General features: G+C 47.2%; 1 protein-coding gene across 4 annotated transcripts in view; it reads left to right on the forward strand.

Moving 5' to 3' along the window:
* Positions 1-20,426, forward strand: part of Ttll9 (tubulin tyrosine ligase like 9) — a 52,316-nt gene that overhangs the window by 10,428 nt on the left and 21,462 nt on the right. For 3 of the 4 annotated variants that reach the window (XM_076930000.1, XM_034496794.2, XM_076930001.1), the window contains exons 2-5: positions 4,932-4,975; positions 8,937-9,029; positions 11,600-11,711; positions 12,670-12,855. In XM_076930000.1, coding sequence (XP_076786115.1) covers positions 4,932-4,975; positions 8,937-9,029; positions 11,600-11,711; positions 12,670-12,855 — 435 coding nt within the window. Of the gene's footprint in view, positions 1-4,931; positions 4,976-8,936; positions 9,030-11,599; positions 11,712-12,615; positions 12,856-20,426 lie in introns of those variants that run through there. The other variant, XM_076930002.1, reaches the window with a different exon arrangement.

Raw genomic sequence — 20,426 nt, forward strand, 5'->3', positions numbered from 1 at the left:
GGGGAGCCATGGAGAAGGTCTTTGCCTACAGAGTGGCTGTTTAATCTCCTGTGGAAGGCTTCTCTGCACTCCCAGCCACAACTGCCACCAAGCCTGTCACCCATCAAGCCAAGGACTCTCCCTGTGGTACTAGCCAGAGCTTCCCCTTCCCCCCCCCCCACACACACCCCAGCCCTGGGCTAAACCCAGCCCACAGGTCCCCACTCCATTCTCAGCAATTCCTAGACTCCCAGCAGCGCCTGGATGTCCAAGAGCCTGAAAAATCCCAGGATCCCTGCCTCATTGCATGCCTGGAGTCTTCCAAGCTAGCTTGGGCTTTCCCATGTCTCAGACTGTGCGTCCTCATCTCCCCCTACCCCACCCCCCCACCCCCAGCAAGCAGTGTTGGTGCTACCCTACAGCCCATACCTGCCCCAGCTTGGTGTGGGGTAAGCATAGTCAAACTCCCTGCATCCTGCCTCCCCAAGCAGCCATGCCCTGTAGCGGCTGTCAAAGCTCATCTTTCTCACATCCATTACTCTGACACTTTCACCTCCTTCATCCACAGTTACAGACCATTGTGATTATGTCAGAACTATCCAGATAACAGAATGATCTCTCTATTGTAAGGTTCCTGGATTAACCACTTGATTCCAGCCGAGTCTTAGTTTCCTTTGCCTGTGAGGTAATGTTTATAGGCCCTGGGGATTAGACACAGATGTCTTTGGGGTAGTATTTTCTTCTTGTCATAAGTTAGTATCATCAGATAATTTAAAAATTTGATATCCACGTACAAAAGTCAGAGAGATGGCTCAGTTGGTAAAGACCTTGTTATGCAAGCATGATGACCTGGATTTGATTCCAAGTCCCTACGTTAAAAAACAAAAACAGGGCCGGAGAGATGGCTCGGCAGTTAAGAGTGCTAACTGCTCTTCCAGAGGTCCTGAGTTCAATTCCCAGCAACCACATGGTGGCTCACAACCATCTGTATGGGATCTAATGGCCACTTCTGCTGTGTCTGAAGACAGTGACAGTGTGCTCACATACATAAAATAAACAAGTCTTAAAAAAAAAAAAAAATGAAACCAGAAGCTAGGCATGGCAGCCTGCTCTTGTGATCCCAGCACTGGACAGGCAGAGTCAGGAGGATCCCTGGGGCTCACTGGCTACTCAGTCTAGCTAAATTGGTGAGCCTTAGATTCATCAAGAGAGACTGCTTCAAAGAATAGGGGAGACTGACTGAGAAAGACACCCGACTTTAACTTCTCTGGTCTTCACGTAAATGCCTGCTCATGCTCCTTCATGTGTACATGTAGCATCAAAAATATATTTACAATAACATCATACTATTAATTACCTGCAAATAAAATTAAATTAAAACTCATAAGGCTTCTATACCAAGAAAAAAAAAAACAGAAAATATTTGGTAAGAGATAAAATTGACATATTTATAGAGAGACAAACCATGTTCATGGATCGGAAGAATCGACATTTTGTATCATCATCTCTTCTTGTGAATGATCTACTCAGTATAATCCTAACAAAAATGCCAACTTGCCTTAAATAAAAACTGTGAAGCAGATTCTAACCTTTGTGCTGGTAGGACGGGGCGGGGTAGGGGTGTGGCTAAGTAGCAGAGCATATGCTTAGCGTGTCTGAGGCCCACAGTTCAGCCCTAGCATCAAAAGTAAATTTACAATGCAGTACAAAAGCCTGCTCATTGCAGAGACAACCTAAAAATAAACAAAGGTAGAAAACCAAAGCTGGAGGACTTAGCTATTTGACTTCAGTATTTACTAGAAAACCAGAGTCCTCAGGACACTGTGCTCCAGCCCTGGTAGCTGTAGTTGTAGCCACTGAGGGGATTAAGGAAGACTGGTCATAAAGTCAAGGCCTTCTTATGCTATAGTGTGAGTTTAAGGGCAACTTTGTCTCAAAATATAAAAAAAAAAAAAAAAAAAAAAAAAAAAAAAAAAAAAAAAAAAAAAAAAAAAAAAAAAAAAAATGAAAGCTGGACCAGAAAGTTGGGAATATAGCTTGGTTGTAGAGTGGTTGCCGAACACACACGAGGCCCTGGGTTTGAGCCCCAGCACCAAATACTTCTTATCCCAGAAGCTGAGAGCTGGGAGCAGGAGGATCAGAAGTTTAGTGTCATCTTCAGTTACATAGACAGTTTGAGTCTGAGGCTAGCCTGGTCTGTATGAGACTCTGTTCAAACAAACTCAAACAGCTCAGCACTGGAGGACTTGTCTAGCATAAGCCAAGCCCCGCATTCAACTCCTGATTGCTTAAAAAAGTGTGGCAGTGACATAGGATGAAATGCAAGTAAATAGAACAGAACAGATGCTTGGTAGGTGAAATTCTTGCTTGGCTAGCACGGAGATTCCAGCATCTATGTAAAATCTGGGTGTGGGCTGCAAAGATGGCTTAGTGGTTCACTTGCCTGCCACTTAAACAAGAAGACCCAAGTTGGCATCCTAAGAATTCCTGTAAATGCCCAGTAGGAATGGTGACTCACTTGTAGCTCCACTCACAAAAGTCAAGATGGGATTCCCAGAGCACGCTGGCTAGCTGTGCTAACCATAGTAGCAAGCTCTGGGTTTGACTGAGAGACCCTGACTCAGTGGCACAATGGGGAAAGATGATTGAGGATGGTTCCTGACATCAACTTCAGGCCTCCACATGCACACAGACATACAGACTCTAACACACACACACACACACACACATGCACGCGTGCACACATACACACACAACTAACACACACAGAGACACATGTTCACACACATGCATAACACACACACACACCTGTATAACACACACACATACACATGCATAACACACACACACACCTGTATAACACACACACATACACACACACACACCTGTATAACACACACACATACACATGCATAACACACACACAGATACACACACACACACACACACACACACACACACACACACACACCTGGAAATGGCAAAACAAAATAAAAGTTGGGAATGGTGTCTAAGTCTGTAACCCCATTTCTGGGAAGTAGGGGGACAGGCAGACCCCAGGGGCTCTCCTGCCAGCCAGGCTATCAGAAATGGTGAACTCCAGGTCCACTCAGAGACACTGTCTTAAATAATAATGATGGTGGAGATACGAGTGGGGGAAGTGGAGGGAGGCATCCAACACACTGATCTCAGGACTTTACTCTCATAGGCATGGATGAGCACACCCACATACACATGCCTATGAAACACACACACACACACACACACACACACACACACCATTGATTAAAGTTTGACAGGTGTGCTAATATAAGGTAGTGAAGAAAGAAAAAGTAAAGAAAAAGTTTTGCAGCCAAAGGCTCTGGAGGGACTGACTGCCCAAGGAAAAGTCTAGAGTAGAGAACAAGAAGAAGAATGAGAGAACAGTTTTAACAAACATTAGGATGGCTTGAGGAGCACTGTATGAGTTGGGGGAACAGAGGTAAGACCAAACTGTAATTTCCCTTGCTTTTGGAAGTTGGAGGGACCGGGGTAAGACCAGATTGTAATTTCCCTTGCTTTTGGGAGTTGGAAGGATGGGGTGAGACTGGACTGTAATTTCTATTGCTTTTGGGGTTCACTAGTATGGCAAAGTGGTGCCCTCCCCCTGGCCCTTCGAGAGGTAGGGTTGAGTGGTAATTAGAACACAAAGATGACTGCCAAGCTTCCCATTCCTTGGTGCACCTGCTGTGTGTATCCCCTTCTTCCTGAGTGTGGGCAGAGCCTGATGTGGCAGCGAGGCTCCTCGTGTGCTCCTGTTAGATTATATAAACCCATCAGAGCTGACACGGAGAGGAAGGGTTAGAAGCAATCACAAGTGCTCTGGCAGTATCTAAGGTGCAAAAAGACATCCATGTCTCTAGAGACTTTGGAGCAGACCGGCGTAGCAGAGCACGCCTTTAATCCCAGCACTTGGGAGGCAGATGCAGGTGGATCTCTGTGAGTTCGAGGCCAGCTTGATCTACAATCCAAAGCTAGTCCGGGACAGCCACAGAGAAACCATGTCTGTCTTGAAAAACCAGAGAGGGTGGGGTGGGGTGGAGATACAGACACTTGGAAGCAAATCTCAGCTGATAAGTCGCCAGGGACCTCTGTCCTGCTTGAAGCATCTGACTTGTACCCACAATGTGACTGAGAGTGGAAGAAACCCCTTACTCTAGAAGAGAATCATCAGGGAGGCACCTGATGTGGCCTTGTAAGACACATACAGACAGTTCAGTTAAGCTGTGTACAGACTCTCCACACATAGAAACAATATGATAATAAATGCATACTCTTCCAAGCCACTACATCTGTGGTTCAGTGTTAAAGGACAATAGAGAATTCCATCCACCCAGAAGATGTCTACTGAACAGGGAGTTTGCTCCCTATTCATGTCTCAGGGATTGATCTTAGCAGGAGGTGGGGGAGGTGCAGTCTCTTCAGAACTTGGTTGGAACCAAACAGCACCCTTAACATTAGAGGATTGGGTAGGTCTTTGTCAGGAGTGGTAGTGGGGGATGTGAAGAAATCTGAGAAATGGGCACAGTCCCTTCCTAGATCCTGTTTAACTATCAACACTCAAAGTTAGAATGGAAAGTCCAGGCTCTTCTTAGAGGGCTGGAGGAGCTCTCAAGCTGGGCTTTGAGTTAACATTTGAAGTACTGGCCAGCAGGCCTCATATAGTGATCTTGCCTGTGGTGTAATTCTTCAGTGATGGAGAATTCATTCCTTGGTAAGCAGGCAAGTTCTGCCCTGATTCCTGGGCAGAGATGATGAGTGAGAACCCAGCCAGGCTGGATGTTCGTGTCTGAGGACCTCCACCCATAGAGAGTGGTGGTTTGAGTAGCTCACTCACTCACTGAAAAGGTTGAGCAGGGAAGGTACATGGGTGTGCAAAACCAGTTACATCATTTTTTCTTTTCTCCCTACAGAATCAAAGTTCCAAGGGCCATGGAGTATCAAAAGGAAAAGAAAGGTGTGTGAACTCACTCACTGTGTACAAACAGGACTGGCCCTCTGTTGATCCCTCTTTCCCTCCCCCACTTCTGTCTATCTCCCTTTGTGACTCAGGCTGACCTTGGACTCACAATGGGAGAGATGACCAGGTGTCATTATTTTGTTCAATAATTATGATTGTAACTTATGAAACAGTTGTTGAATGGCTGTTTGCAAGTCAGGCCTTGCCCCCCCCCCACCATCCTTGAGGTAGATTCTGCTAAAGTGTCCACTGTTCAGATGGAGAAAACTGGAAACTCAGAGAAGCCAAGTGCCTTAGCACAACTGACTCCATGCTAGAAATGCCACTCGGGCTGTAAAACTCAGCACACAGACAGCACCATCTGCCAAAAATGAAAACAAAGACCTAATCCATCGAAGTGCAAAGTTCTGGGAAAGTCTCTAAGTGTTCTAACCTTGCTTTTTTGCTTCTGTAGTTCTGCTTCTGGCTAACTGTTGTTGTTAACTGAAGTGTGTCAATCCAGGACATGGTTTCTGTACTTAAAAGATCACTCTGAGAAAGGTTCAGTGCTACAATGGGATCCTGTCACTGGCTGGGTAGTAAAGAATTTCTATTGGTTTAAACCCATGTCTGAGCATTCTTCTCTGGTGAATACCCCACAGCTCTATCAGCACCACATAGTAATTATCAGACCATTTCGAGTTCATGTGAATTTGTTATATTCTGCTTAACATTTTCCCCAATCTGATGGATTTTTGAAGCTGTCTTTTTTGTTCAAGACTAGGTAGTTCTTTGTAATGTTCTACTTGGTTTCCGTTGCTTTTTAGCTAAACCTTCTTATTCTATTTTTTAAAAGTTATTTTAGAACAGTGGTTCTCAAAACCAACCTCATCTACTTGAGACCCTGTTTCAAAAAACAGTTTTGTTTTGAAGAAAGGGTATCTCTATCCAGCCCTGGTTGTCCTGGAATTCACTATATAGACCAGGCTGGCCTCAAACTCAGAGATTTCAGAGATTCCTTCAGCCTCTGTCTCTCAAGTGCTAGAATCAAAGGCATGCACCACTATGCATGCATAAACTTTTTTTTTTAGTTCAATCTGTTGTTCTGCTAAAGGATTAGAAGAAAATCTATCTCATAAAGATATGTAGCTAGAAAAGGGAAAACCATGTCCCCTGAAACAGAGCTGGAAACTCCCAGACTCATGACCTGTAACCCTAGGGGATTAAAATTTGCATCTGCTATGGTTTGTCTATTTGCCAATCTGCCCTCCCCTTCTCCCAAACTGGAAGTTTCATCCCCAAAGTCTAGTGTTGATATTAATTTGGTTATTTAGAGGTTGAATAGCTGAAATGCCTTCTCTTCTTTATATGATATGATCATGTGTTTTTTTTCCTCTTGAATCTGTTATTTTGATAAATTACATCAGTTAGATTTCTAACACTGAGCCAGCTTTGCCTACTGGAAGTGCGCCACTTGGTTATGAGGTATAATTATTTTTTGTATTGTTGAATTTCCTTTGCTAGTGTATGTTTATGAACATGTGTGTGCGCCTGTATGTGTGGTGATGGAGATATTCCTAGGCTCTCACACATGTTAAACAAGTGTTTTGCTGCTAGCCACACCCCAGCCCCTAGCCTGTAGCTTTGTTTTTACATTAACTGAATTTCACTATCAGATTACACTAGCATCACAGATGAGTCTAGAAGCTCTCTCTCCTCTTCCTTTTTGTTTTTTGGGAAAGAGTGTGTAAAACAGAGGTGGCTTCCTTAGACATCTCAGGGAATTAACTCTCCAGTGGAACCCTATGGGTCCAGGTACATCTTTTGGGGGGTATTTTCATATAATAGATTTGATTTCTCTAGGAATACAGTTGCTCAAATGTGTATCACACCAAGAGAACTGTGGCAGTCTGGACTTTTCAAGAACTGTGTCCTCTCAGCTGTCACGATTGAGTTTGTGGAGGCGCTAGCATGCTCTTACTGTGGTCTTGGTGTCTGCAGGATCTATAGTGGCACCCCATTTTGTCCCATCTGTGGTAATAGTGTCTTCTCTGTGTAGGTATTGCTGATAGATTTGTCAATTTTATTGGTCTTTCAAGAACTTCCTGTAAGACTCTAGCGAGCAGAGCTTTAGTTTACCGGAGACCCCCCTGAGAAATGCAAGAGGGATTTTTAATGTTCCAGCATACTGGGGCCATCCTGCATCCCAAAAGAAGAGGCGACCTCACGCTGCTTGTTCCGTGAGCTTTTATACAGTCTTTAGGGCAGCAGCCATTAGGCACAATGTGATTGGCAGAACAATGACTTTTTAAACTGATTGATCTTTAAGAAATGAGGTGGCAAGGACTTCCCTTATCTGTAGGTAGCCAGGGTTGGTCTGTCCTGTGGAATGTGTCTATGTGCTCTGGGCCTTCCCCACCAGCAGGTGGGTTCCCTTCCCTGTGGTCTGAGGAATGTTAATCAGCTTCTCACTTTCTCCTCTGTCAGTCCAGCAAGTGTCCTCTGAGGCTAATGTTAATTAACCTCTCCCATGGGGGAGGGGGAGGGACAAGTGTTCCAAGTTCCTCTTCACTTCCATTTTATTGATTTTGTCAGTTGTTTTCAGTGGGATTGGTTGACAATTGCACCCCTTAAACACCAGCCCAGATTGGGATATAGTAGCATATACTCCCACGCCTACACATAGGAAAGTTCAGGCTCCCTGACCCTGGGCTTCCTATGATAGGGAACACCTTACTGCCTGAGGGAGCTGAAGGTCTCAGCTTTGTATTCCTCCACACCATCCAGTGACAGAGTCAGCCAGTGTTGGGATACATTGGTGCAACCTCATGAGAAGTGAAGGCACCCCACTTGACCTTTGCTGGTACCCGTGGAGGTACACAACAGCTGTTCATCTGAGGTTTCACCAGGGTGGAGCCATTACTATATTTTCTGCTGTGGAAGGCTGTTCTGTCTTGGGCTTCCCTAGACTGGAGAAAGCAAGCTGCTTTTAAAGATTTGTTTAGGGTTCATGCCCATTAGCATCTTGGGATGTCTATTGGCTGGCTCTTTTATTTCCACATCTGGGACATAGAGAGGCAGGAAGAGCACCAGGAATGTCAGAGTTGCTATCTCTTGGGTCCAGGTCTCTAGCTAGCTTCCTTGTGAACCATTCAGGCTTCTTACATTTGTTTTACACATAATGTTTTGGGTTTTTAGTTGCATTAGTAGGAGGAATAGGGAAAAGTGCATCTGTTCGTCTCCCCAGACAAATGCCAGGGAACGGGATCTGCAAACACCATGTGATGTAAGAACTGAGTCATAGCACATGGGAGGCAGCCAGACCTTGCCTAGCACATAGTAGGGACTGGAGAAATGTTAGCTTTATCATCTTCCTGCCTCCCATGTACTAGGATCACAAGTGTGAAACACCATGCCTGACTTACTATTTTTATTATTTATTGTATGTACAATAAATGTTTTGTCACATGCAAATCTGTGCACCCTGTGCATGCCTGGCACCCACAGAGGCCAGAAGAGGGCACTAGAATCCCCAGGAAAAGGAGTTAAAGATGATTGTAAGCTACCATGTGGGTGCTAGGAGTCAAACCTCAGTCCTCTAGAAGAGCAACCAGTGCTCTTAATCACTGAGCCGTATCTCCAGTCATACTGTTATTGTTGTTTTGAGACAAGTCACTTTGTAGTCTAGGCTGATATCCACATGGCCTTGAATCATGGCATTCCTCCTGCCTCGGCCTCCTGGATTACAGGCATGCAGTATCTGCGTAGTTTGCTACGTTTCGTTGCCTCTCAGCTGCTAAGAGTCTCAGTTTGGCTACTCTAAGTATTGGCAGGTGGTCGGACCAGCTCTCAGAATCAGCACTTCTGACTGTGGCATCTGCATGTGGAGCTGGGCTTTTCTTTTTTTCATTTTTTCCCTGATCCTTGAAGACATCCTAGGAAAGTCACTGAGCATAGTTTTTGCTGTCCTGTCTTGCAGAGAGCAGAGAACATCAATCCGGTTCAAGACCACACTCATGAACACTCTCATGGATGTTCTGCGCCACAGGCCGGGATGGGTAGAAGTAAAAGAGTAAGATGCCCTTCTCCTCCCCGCTCCGGCCCCCCTTGCCGACTCTCAGTTCCTCTCCTCCCTCTTCTCAGTCCCTCCCCTCCCTCTGTTCCTCCCTTCTTCTCTTTGTCTCTCAGGTCTTGGTCTCATTTTGTTTTTCTTTCAGTTCTCCTTGCTAGCTGCTGGAATTTGCCCTAAAGCAGATATGAGGGGTTGGGGGCAGGGCGTTTCACACCACTGAGTATTGCATGTGTTGCTGACATCATCAATATTGCATTTACACCATACAGGCATCTAGTATGATGTGATGCCTTTCCAGGTGCGAGCCAATTGCTGAGACCCTATGGCATGTGTGATGGTTATATTAACTGTCAACTATACTATAGATTCTGTAGGGACAAGCCACCAGTATGTTTGTGAGGGAGTCTATAGATTAGGCTATTCGAGGTAGGAAGACCCATCTTCACAGTAGGTAGTGCCAGGCCATAGGCTGGGCCGGGAGTGTCCCAGGTTGAATTTAAAGGGGAGAAAGAGATGGACACCAGCGTCCAGCTCTTCCGACCTCCTAACTGTGGAGGCAATTGACCAACTACCACATGCTCCTGCCACTCTGATGGGCTGTATCCCCTCCAACTGTAAGTCAGAATTCAACCACCCTCCCTCCCTCCCTCCTTCCCTTCTTCCTTTCCTCCTTTCCTTTCATCCTTCCTTCCTTCCATTCTTCCTTTCTTATGTTGCTTGTCCAATATTTTGGGCACAGCAACAAGAAAACTAACACAGCATGCAAGTGTGCCTGTAGGATGCCATCCAGGTTTTCGGTGATTTCTGCCCACTCATTGTCTTCTCATTCTCAGCAGAAATAAGGAATGCTTCCTGCTGGCTGGAGCTCAACAGGGACCAGCCAGGCCAAGGACTGTTCTTCCCCTGCCACTAATTAGTCTGTGGCCTAGAGAGACTGACCTGACTGGCTTGGCCTGCATGTGTTTTGGCTCCAGGGACAGTGACGGAGACAATAATACATTGGCACATGACGTTAGGTGCAGTCACTGAGGCTATATATAATAAGGCTTGGATATATGTCAGTGTCCTCTGCAAGGGATGGAGGAATTCCTCAAACCCCACACTGCACCCTGAAGCCCAGGCTCCTGTGCGTGGTTGGCATCCAGGAGAAATGCCCACTGAGAAATAATCTAAATTATCAATTACACTGAGCTGAGAAATAATCTAAATCCTTAGTTTTGGGAAACTTCTAACACCCAGTGGACCTCGCTGGCCGTTGTTTCCCTTGCTCTATAGAAATCTCAGCACTTAGCCACCTGGAGGTTTAGCCAGCAGCTCCTGCAGGCTGGTCAGGATTTGCAGTAGCCACAGCGGAGTGGAGTGACTTGTCCATGTGATGCTGGCGCGTCAGCCAGGAAGCATCCATGTGAAGGTCAGTGCGTGTGAGCGGCCAGCTACCGTCATTTTTGCTCACACATTAAAAACTCATGTGTGCCACCTACCACAGAAGGTTCTCATGGCTTCTCCCTGTCCTTGTAGCCTGCAGCTGCTGGGGTGAAAGGGACAGTTGGGAAATACAGTAGACCATGGTGTTCTTCCTGACTTGGTCAAAATCAGGCCTGGTTCATTCATCACTCCAGGTAGCTACCTCCTTATCAGTTTGTTTACTTCAGATCCGTCAAGGTGTTTCTCAAAACTCAGTACTTGGCCACATAGGAAAGAAAAAGAGAAAGACTGGAGGTTGGCGGGGTGGGGGTGGGGTGTTACTTAGTTGAGTTTCCATTGTTTTGACAAAATGTCTTCTAAGATAAATTAACTTAAAAACCGGAAAGAGCCCCAGGAGCAGTGGCACACACCTTTGATCCCAGCACTAGGTGGGTCGAAGGCAAGTGGGTTCAAGGCCAGCCAGGGCTATATAGTGACACCCTGTTTTGAAAACAAACAAACAAAAAACCAAAGGCTTATTTGGTTGGGAAGGCCTTGGCCCATGACCAGCTGGCCCTCTAATCTTAGGCCTTTAGTGAGGCTGACAGCATGGCGGTGCCTCATGGTAGTCAGGAAGCAAAACCAGAAGCCAAAAGCCAGGAGCTAAGGGCCTGGCCAATATCCCATTTCAGGTCACGACCCTCAGTGAACGAACATCCTTCTTCTGGGCCCCATCTTTAAAGGCTCTGCCATCTCCTAGCATTGCCACAGGCTGGTGACCAAACTGTAAATATCCCAGCTTTAGGAGGACAACGAAAATCCAAATTAAAGTAACAAGGCAGGAGCAGAGAGAGTGGATTCTCTGTTCTATCCTACAATGCAGCCTGCAGAGGCAGCAGTGAGTAGCTGCGGAGGGGCTGCTGGGATGTCTAAGCAGGGAGCACCCTGCACCTTAGGAAGTGGCTGAGACTGGAGCAGGTGTGACCAGTCTAGAAGTACCAGAAGGCACTCTGGGCTCTGGGTGGCAGCATCTGGTGGTGCCGCAGGGAAGCTAGCCACCGTGGCCAGGGTTCCCCCTCCACTCACTTATGTTCAGATGCTTGTGTGCTGTGAGACCCCAGCAGCGCCTGGGTTCTGAGGTCTGACCCTTGTTTCTCTCACTGCAGTGAAGGTGAATGGGATTTCTATTGGTGTGACGTCAGCTGGCTGCGTGAGAACTTTGACCACACCTACATGGATGAGCACGTACGGATCAGCCACTTCCGGAACCACTATGAGGTGAGCCTCCAGGCCTGTGAAGTGAGAATAATTCTGGGCCATTGGGCTGTCTGTTGGAGTCCTTTAGACCGTTCCTGCTACTCTGAGGGTCTGAGAGTGGAGACTGGTACCAAGAGGTGGGCAGGAGGGCCAGCAAGATGGCACAGCAGATAAAGGCTTTTGTATCCAAGCCTGAGGATCTGAGTTTGATTCCCCAAGACTCACATAGTAGAAGGAGAGACCAACTCTCAGAAGTTGCCCTCTGACCTTTGATACTTGAGGGCTCTACCGAGTAAATACCCACAATACTGGAAAGGGCTCAGAGCAAGCTGGGCTTATCCGCAAGTGTTAGAGCTCTGGAGACAAAGAGGGGCCCAGAGCTGGGTATTGCTGACTCTAAGGGGGTTTGGGGCTTTTCTAGGGCTCAGGTAATTCTCCCTTCTCTTCCATTGGTATTTTATTTTATTTTATTTTATTTTATTTTATTTTATTTTGAGACAGAGTCTCTCTATGTAGCTCTGGCTGTCCTGGAATTCACTATGTAGACCAGGCTTGCTTCGAACTCAGAGATCCACCTGCCTCTGGGAATAAAGGTATAGGCTACAATGCCTAGGTGTTCTATTGGTTTTAAGGTGTCCAAGTGTTTCTGTTGTGGGGATTAGATTGTTGTTTATATCCACAAACATAGAAACGGTTGAAATACATCCCCTGGCCTTGGCTCATGAGTAAGGAAGTGACTGTTAATAGGGCTTTGCTGGTTGATTAGGGTCAGAGCGGGAACCAACACTCTTTTCCTTCTGTGGTATAAGGGGAAATCTCACTGCTGAGGACAAAAGCACAGAAGGGGGGTTCATCATGTCTCCTTTCTCTTATATTAGCCCCTTCTCCGCATAAATAAATGAATTCAATATTTTTTTCTAAATAGAGGTGGGCAAGGCAGGGCACGGAGGGTTACCGTCTGCCCTCCCCTGCTGCCTAGCTTACCAGGAAAAACTACATGGTAAAGAACCTGAAGCGGTTCCGGAAGCAGCTGGAGCGTGAGGCAGGAAAGACGGAAGCAGCCAAGTGTGACTTCTTTCCCAAAACCTTTGAGATGCCCTGCGAGTACCATCTGTTTGTGGAGGAGTTTCGCAAGAACCCCGGAATCACCTGGATCATGAAGCCTGTGAGTGCTTCTGCAGGGAGAGTCGGGGCTGAGGTCTGGGGTCCCAGGAAGGGCCGGTGTCATAGCTGAACCCCTAGTGTCCCTTGGAGGTTTCATGAAAACAAAGCAATTCTGTGTAGGAACTATGCCACACATATCCTGCTTGAGCTCCTGGGCGGAGAGCCTGGTATGGGGCATTCCCCACAACCTACCTGTCCCCTGCCATACACACACCCTGAGGTTCCTGCTCCCTTAGAGAATCCTGGGACACTTCAGGAAAGCACCTTCCCAGGACCCTCAGGGGTCTACAACTGGATATCTGGGGAGTCCTCTTCCAGGTTCTCCTGCAGAGTTCCAAGCTGCATGGGGTTTGGGAATTACTGCTTTTCAACCTTTTACTTTTAAAGGAAAATTTTAGATTTATTTTGATTTTATGTGTATGCGTTCTTTGCCTGCATGTGTGTTTGTGCACATATTTCATTGCTCATAGAGGCCAGAAGAAGGTGTCAGATCCTCTGGAACTGGAGTTACAGACTGTTATGAGCTGCCATGTGGGTGCTGGGAATTGAACCTGGGTCATCTGGAAGAGAAGCCAGTGCTCTTAACCACTGAGCCAGCTCTCCAGCTCATATCCTTAGGATATCCCCACATGAATTAGACCAGACTGCTCAGGCCTAACCTGATCTGCCCAGTGACTGCCCTTGAGTACACTCCTGGGTAAGGCATGCACACACTCAGGTTTGCTTATTTTTTTTTTTATTTTTGAGACAGAGTCTCTCTCTATATTCCTGTCTTGTAGCTCTCTCTATAGCTGTCTTGAAATTCACTATGAAGACCAGGCTGGCCTCAAATTCAGAGCAATCCATTTGCTTCTGCCTCCCAAGTGCTAGATTAAAGGTGTGCAGCATAACCCCTGGCCTCTCAGGTTTGTGAAACTGACCAGAGCTTCCTGGAGCAGTGTGAAGGGAAGATGCTTCCTGAACTCTTGGAAACAATAAGAGAAATGGCCCAGTGTTAGCATCTAACTCCAAGCCTTTCATCTAACCTGTGTACTTTGTATCCAACATGCACAGCATCAGGGAAATTGAGTTCCATGACAGACCTGGGTCAGTACTGTCCCAGCTTACAGATGGAGCAGGTGGGCCTTAGCTCAAGGTTACAGAACTCGAGGGTGGCAGATACATAATTAGAATCCAGGCACTTAAGAGGCCGAGGAAGGAGAAATGTTACAAATTTAAGGCCAGCTACACAGTGAGTTCCAGGACAGCTTGGGCCATAGTGAGACCTTATCTCAAAAAAAGAGAAAGAAGATAAGACCCAGGCACCTTTTCTCATTTCCCAGACAGCATGCCTCAGTTGTAACACACACACACACACACACACACACACACACACACACACACACAGCACTACCCACAGAGCCAAGGTTCCGCCTCTTAATCACAGCTGTCCGTGGTATTACCACTAACAAAGGCAGTGGGCTGGGAAAGGAAGCGACTTAATGTGCAATTGCTGGTTCCCAATTAGCAGACAGTGCCACTTGATGCAGCTGGGGCTTCCTGTGCTCTCAGCACAGCTTCTCCTCCCTGCTGCTACCAGATTGCCTCACCAGCCTGTTCGGAACTCTGGGAGAAAACCATGAGCCTGGGCGCAGCCTTCCTGGGGGGACATTGCGGACCAGCGTGTTTCCTCTGAACTGTCTTGCCCAAGTCCATCCACCTCCAGGCACCTGTGCTACCGTGGCTACATCTTCATGAACCAATCACAGGCCTCAGTCCTCAATTGCCTGCAGAAAGCTGTGCCCTGTCACTCTACCCTCACCCTCTTCCTTAGGCATTCTCTTAGGCACAGAAAATATAAGGGAGCTTTGTCGATGCCCCACCCCACCCCCCATCCCAGTATCGGTCTGTAGACTCTCGGGGGCCCTGGGACTATCCAGCTCTCAGCTTTACTCTCTCAGGAATAAGAATAGGCCTCTGTCCACTAGGCACAGTAGCTCACTTGGGAGGTAGAGGCAGGAGGATCAGGAACCCAAAGTTATCCTTGGCTACAGAGTGAGGGTTTGAGTTTTATTGTTAGCACCTAAGTAGAAACCAGATGTGGTGGCCTGTGCCAACAACACAAAGGAGTTAGAGATGGAAGCGTTCCTAGTCCTTAGGGCTCTTGGCTGGCCAGCCCAGCCTGCACTGAGCCCCAGATACCAGTGAAAGCTTCTGCCTCAAAAAAGTAAAGTTGACATGCTGGGTGCAGTAGCCTGCGCCTTTGATCCCAGGTGGATTGCTGTGAGTTTGAAGCTGGCCTGGTCTGAATAGTTAGTTCTAGGCCAGCCAGGGTGACACAGAGGGACCCTATCTCAGAATGAATAAACAAGGCAAGTAGTTCCTGAAGAATGACATCTGAGGCCTCTGCCTTCTACACACATGTGCACATAACAGGTACAGGAACCACACACTTGTTTGTGCCCCCAACACATGTAAATGTGTACACACAAAGAATAACAATACAAAGGATCAACTAAACAAATAAATAGGCCTTTAGGTTTGGCCATGGAAAGTCCAGTCTAAGGGCTGAGGACAGAGCTCAGTGGTAAAGCGCTTGCCTAGCCTGCCTGAGGTCCCAGGTTCAACCCTCAGTCCCACAAACACTAAAACAAAACCAAACAGAGTTTAAGTCTAGTCTACTGTAAAAGAAATCACACATATCCAACGTTTCTCCCATCTGCCCTTCTAACCGCACTAGCCCCACGTTCGGGGGCCAAAAAATGTTGGGGCCTAGGCTGGCCCACTTTGGGCGGCCTAAAATGTTGAGGCCCTCTCCACTCTGCGCTTGGTGGCCACTGTATCCCTGCCCAAGCTGCCGCTCTGGTCCGCAGGTCGGGTTCAGCAAGAGAGAGAGTGAGGACCAACTCGAAGAATGGAGACCAGACAGAGTGTGTTTTAATCCCGTTTATTCTTCAGTCTCTCTTCCTAGTCCAAGTCCCAAGTCTTGAGTTCCTAGTTCCTAGTTGTACTCAATCCGTTCTCTTCGAGTGTCTAATGTCTACTCCCACTCCTAGTGTCTGAATCTCTGTTACTCCAAATTGTTCTCCGCCTTTTATATGTCTCACTTCTAAGCCATGCCTCTAAGTCACACCTTTAATCATGCCCTTAGGTCTTGTCTCTAAATCTGATTTCTAAGTCACACTCTTAAGTCACACACCTTTAATCTCACATACCCAAGGAAAGTCCTGGGTATCTAAAGCAAGATGTTATCAGAGTGTGCTCAGTTGTTGTAGGCTATTGTAATCCAAGTCTCATGTCAGGGTATATGGCTCAAGATGGCGGTAAAGCTGATAGCCGCTTTTTGCTAAAAGTCAGCTCCCAACACTCTTCCTCTCCAGCTCCCCTGCTGGGACAGATGGGCTGGGCGGGGCCCAAACCCCAGGACCATGGTAGCTCTCCCAGTCTCTCTCAGAGTGCAAGGCATCAAGTGTGTGGGTCAAGCCTGTGCCTTTCCATCAGTCTCTGTGTCCAGGAAGCTGCTCCAGACCCCAGGTTATGGTATCTTGGACAACCTTAGCTGTTCCCCACTTGAGGGCATTTTGTTACTCTGCTGTGTCTGAATGGAGATGCTAAGACTATCACAAAATCCTGAGAGTTGACCTGCTTGGCCAGTGAAGATCAGAAAAACCATCTCCAAGGGACTTAAGCAAGAGCGTGGGACTCCTGCACTGTCTGTCCATGGGCATGTGGAGAAATGCACCAGCCAACCGAGTCACAGAAGCCACTTTTTTTCAGATATGATTGCCATACGAAATCTGAACAACATCATGAAGCCAGAGAGAAGTAGGTCAGAATGAACAGCATCATGAAGTCAGAATGACTGTACAGTGGCTCTCAGCCAGGGATGATGGCACATATCTGTAATCCTAACACTCAAGCAGCAGAGTCAGGAGGATTGTTCCATGTTGGACTCCAGCCTAGTTTACCAGTGCCTATCCAAGGCTACATAGCAAGACTATCTCATGAAGCCAAAATCAAGACACAATAAAGATTGGGGGTTTCAAAGCATCAAGTAAATTTAATTACAAAAGAAAGCAGCTATGTTGAAAAACAGTTATTAAAGCCATGTTAGTCCAGGTCCTCCAGGAAACACATGTCAAGAAAGACTAAATATGGCTGTTGGAGAAAGTGCTCAGGATCAAGCAGGTGGAGCTGAAAGACATGGAGGGAGGGAGGGGGAAGAAGGGAGGGAGAGAGAAGAAGGGAAGAAGGGGGAAAGTGTGAAGGAAGAAATTCCTACTACTGCAGAGTGTGCAGCTGGCCCAGGGGCCCTGCACTGCCCCCCAGAGTGGCTGCGGGTGGGGAGAGCTAGGGCTGTTGGACCCAGTGGCTTACTCTCCTGCTGGGGAGACCCATGTGCTCTCCACGGTCAGCTCACCCACTATCCAGCATCCTCCGTCCTCCTCATAACAGGTTAAAGGGCCTGACAGCAGCTTCTATCCCTGCGGTCATTCAAGAGTCATAAGATACACAAATACTCTTCTGACATCTATGCAACAATTGTCAACGTACTATAAAGAGGCTGTGATTTGTTTTTCTGATGGTAAAGTCACAGACATGACAAATATTCCCAAGATGGGCCACCAGCACGCATTATAGAAGGAAATGCAAAAATCTGCTTAGATATTAATAAAACTAGATATGAAAAAGTCTTCTCATTGAAGTTTCTAAGCCCCGGGTGACTTTCTTTAATAAGAACAGTCAAGCCAAGGATACTTTATTGGGTATCTCACCCAGCAGGCAGGCTGCTCCTCCTGCCCACAACATGGCTGCTGCAGCTCCACTTCTACCAGATGAATGAATGTCATGTCCTTGTATCACTCCTGAAGAGGACAGACTTCTCTCAGAAGTCCCTGCAGCAGACTCCTTGGCATCCTGAAGGCCAATGCCTGAGCCAATCACATGGTGGATTAGCAAGAAGCAACCAGGACTCACACCTCAGCCACAGGTAGAGCTCCAGGAGGAGTTGATCAGACCCAAATCTGGGTCTGGGTGAAGTGGGAGAGGTTTCGTGGGAGACCATCTATCAACTGCAAGACCTTACAAATGGCACCAGTTCTCTTAGGGTTTGCATTGCTGTGAAGAGATACCATGACCAAGGCAACTCTTATAAAGACACTTAATTGGGGCTAGCTTACAGGTTCAGAGTTTCAGTCCATTATCATTGAGGCAGGAACATGGCAGCGTCCAGGCAGGCATGATGCAGAAGGAGCTGAGAGTTCTACATATTCGTCTGAAGGCTGCTAGTAGTAGACTGACTTCCAGGCAGCTAGGAGGAGGGTCTTAAAGCCCGAGCCCACACCCATGCCCACAATGACACACTTCCTCCACCTAATAGTGCTACTCCCTGGGGCAAGCATATTCAAACCACCACACTGCTGAATGTCACATGATGGATGATGTCACTGGGGGCAGAGCAGGGATAGTAAGGGAATAAGGACTGAGAGGGGCCACACTGGTATAACACCAAAGTTATAATGGCTTCCAAAGTGACTCTGTGAGTCAGGTGCTTGCCTAGTATGCCCAAGGCCATGGGTTCGATCCCAGCACCAGACTCTACCTCAAGCTGGCAGCAGAACTTAGCAGCATGTACACAGCTCTGGTTTGGCAGCCATGAGAAGTTCAAGGGTGAGAAGGAGTCATGGAGGCTTTCAGGGTTCCAGAAGGTCAGATAAATCAGTGAGTGTGGCAGAGTAGGATTCCCTGCAGAAAGCCCCAAGAAGCCATGGGTGAAGGTGTGAAGGGGAAGCCCACGTTGTAAGGGAGACCCCAGTGCACTGAAGATGCTGTGGCCATAGCATGTCTGCCAGGGAGAGCCACAAGCATGGGGTGGAACTGCTCCAAGAGAAAGACTTGCAGCAGGTAGCAGAGAGGGAGGGACCGACTGCCCAAGGCTGTTGGGGCCTGTGGGATCCTATCATGAGCCCCGCATGCTGCTGTGAGCGCAGGATTGGAACCTTCCCTGTTGTTTTGGTCTCACTGTGGACCTTCCTTGCTATACCCTATTGTTCCCTTTTGAAATAGTAATATAATTTTTCTATGCCATTGTGTGTTAGAGGTATGTAACTTGTGTTTTTAATGTACAAAGGCTCGTAGTAAATCGCCTTGAGTCTCGGAAGAGACCTTGGACTAAGGACTTTTAGTGTTTTTTTTTTTTTTTTTTTTGACAGAGTCTCACTATATAGACCAGGCTGGACTTAAGCTCAGAGATCAGCCTGCCTCTGCCTACTGAGCACTGAGATTAGAGGTGTGCGCCACTGTGAGTGGCTCTGAATTTAGGACCTTTTGTTCCGTTTTGTTTTGTTGAGACAGGATGCTGTGTCTCTATGTAGCTCTGTGTGTCCTGGAACTCACTATGTATATCAGGATAGCCTTAAACTTGCAGAGATTCGCCTGCCTCTGTCTCCCGTGGGCTGGCGTTTATAAATGTGAGCCACTATGCCTGGATTGGACATAGGACTTTTGAACAGTATTGAAATTTTGGGTGTTGGATTGGGGGTTGAAGTCAGAATGCGTGCATTGCACGTGGGACAGCCATAACCCTGTGGGTCCAGGGGCAGACTGTTGTGGTTTAAAGTGATATGTTTATGTATCAAGTTGGCAACCCTTAGACTTGTGATAACACATTGCTAGCTTGATTGGACTAATAAACACCTACAAAATTAATGAGGTGCATCCTTAGGGGTGTCTCAGAGGGTGTTTCCAGAGAGGTTTAATTGACTAGAGAAGATCCACCATGGACAGAGATGGCAGCTTCTCATGGGCTGGGGTCCCAGACTAAATAGAAGGGGAGGAAGAAAGGATTTGCTTTGCTCTGCTTCCTGCGCTGCCCAGATGTGAGCAGGCCACCTGCTGCCAGGCCTTCTCAAGTCTGCACCTTGCCTGGTGGGCCACTGCTCAGAGAAAAGGGGGAAGTAGGCTCTGTACTCACTGGGTGAGTGCCAGAGAAAAGATGCTTCAGGGGGCCCTGCGCAGTACTCAGATAACTAAGGGGCTGAACTGGCACAGGAAGGCAGAGTTGGTCTCAGAGGCCACAGCAGCCAGGCCAGAGAGCAGCTTTATACAGGTTCCACTGGGAAACGTTAGACTTCTAAGTGATAGATACAGCATAGACCCAGGGGATGATCTGAGCTCTGTCACTGAGTACTTGCTTAGAGCAAAAGCAAGATCCTGAGTTTGATTCTCAGCAACACACACACACACACACACACACACACACACACACACACACACATCACATACATTCACACATGTGCCAATATACCTTTTGGTAATTGCTTGACTGCAGTACCAATGGCCCGTGGGCTGTGGAGAGAGTAGTGAACATCTCTTAGAAGGCAGAAACACCACAGGATATCAAAGATTCCCCCAGCCTCCTTGCCTCTGGGAGGGCATGAATTACCCATGGCAGAGTGCAGTAAAGGCAGACTGATTCCAGTATTAGCTGAAGCAAAACCTAATTAGGAAGGCAAATTGATTTCCAAAAAAAGCATTGGATGATATGTTCCAGGACTGGCCGAGATGGTTCCTTAATTGTCTGTCCTTCTGCAT

Source organism: Arvicanthis niloticus, chromosome 2 (assembly GCF_011762505.2).
Source record: "Arvicanthis niloticus isolate mArvNil1 chromosome 2, mArvNil1.pat.X, whole genome shotgun sequence".
Lineage (NCBI taxonomy): Eukaryota > Metazoa > Chordata > Mammalia > Rodentia > Muridae > Arvicanthis > Arvicanthis niloticus.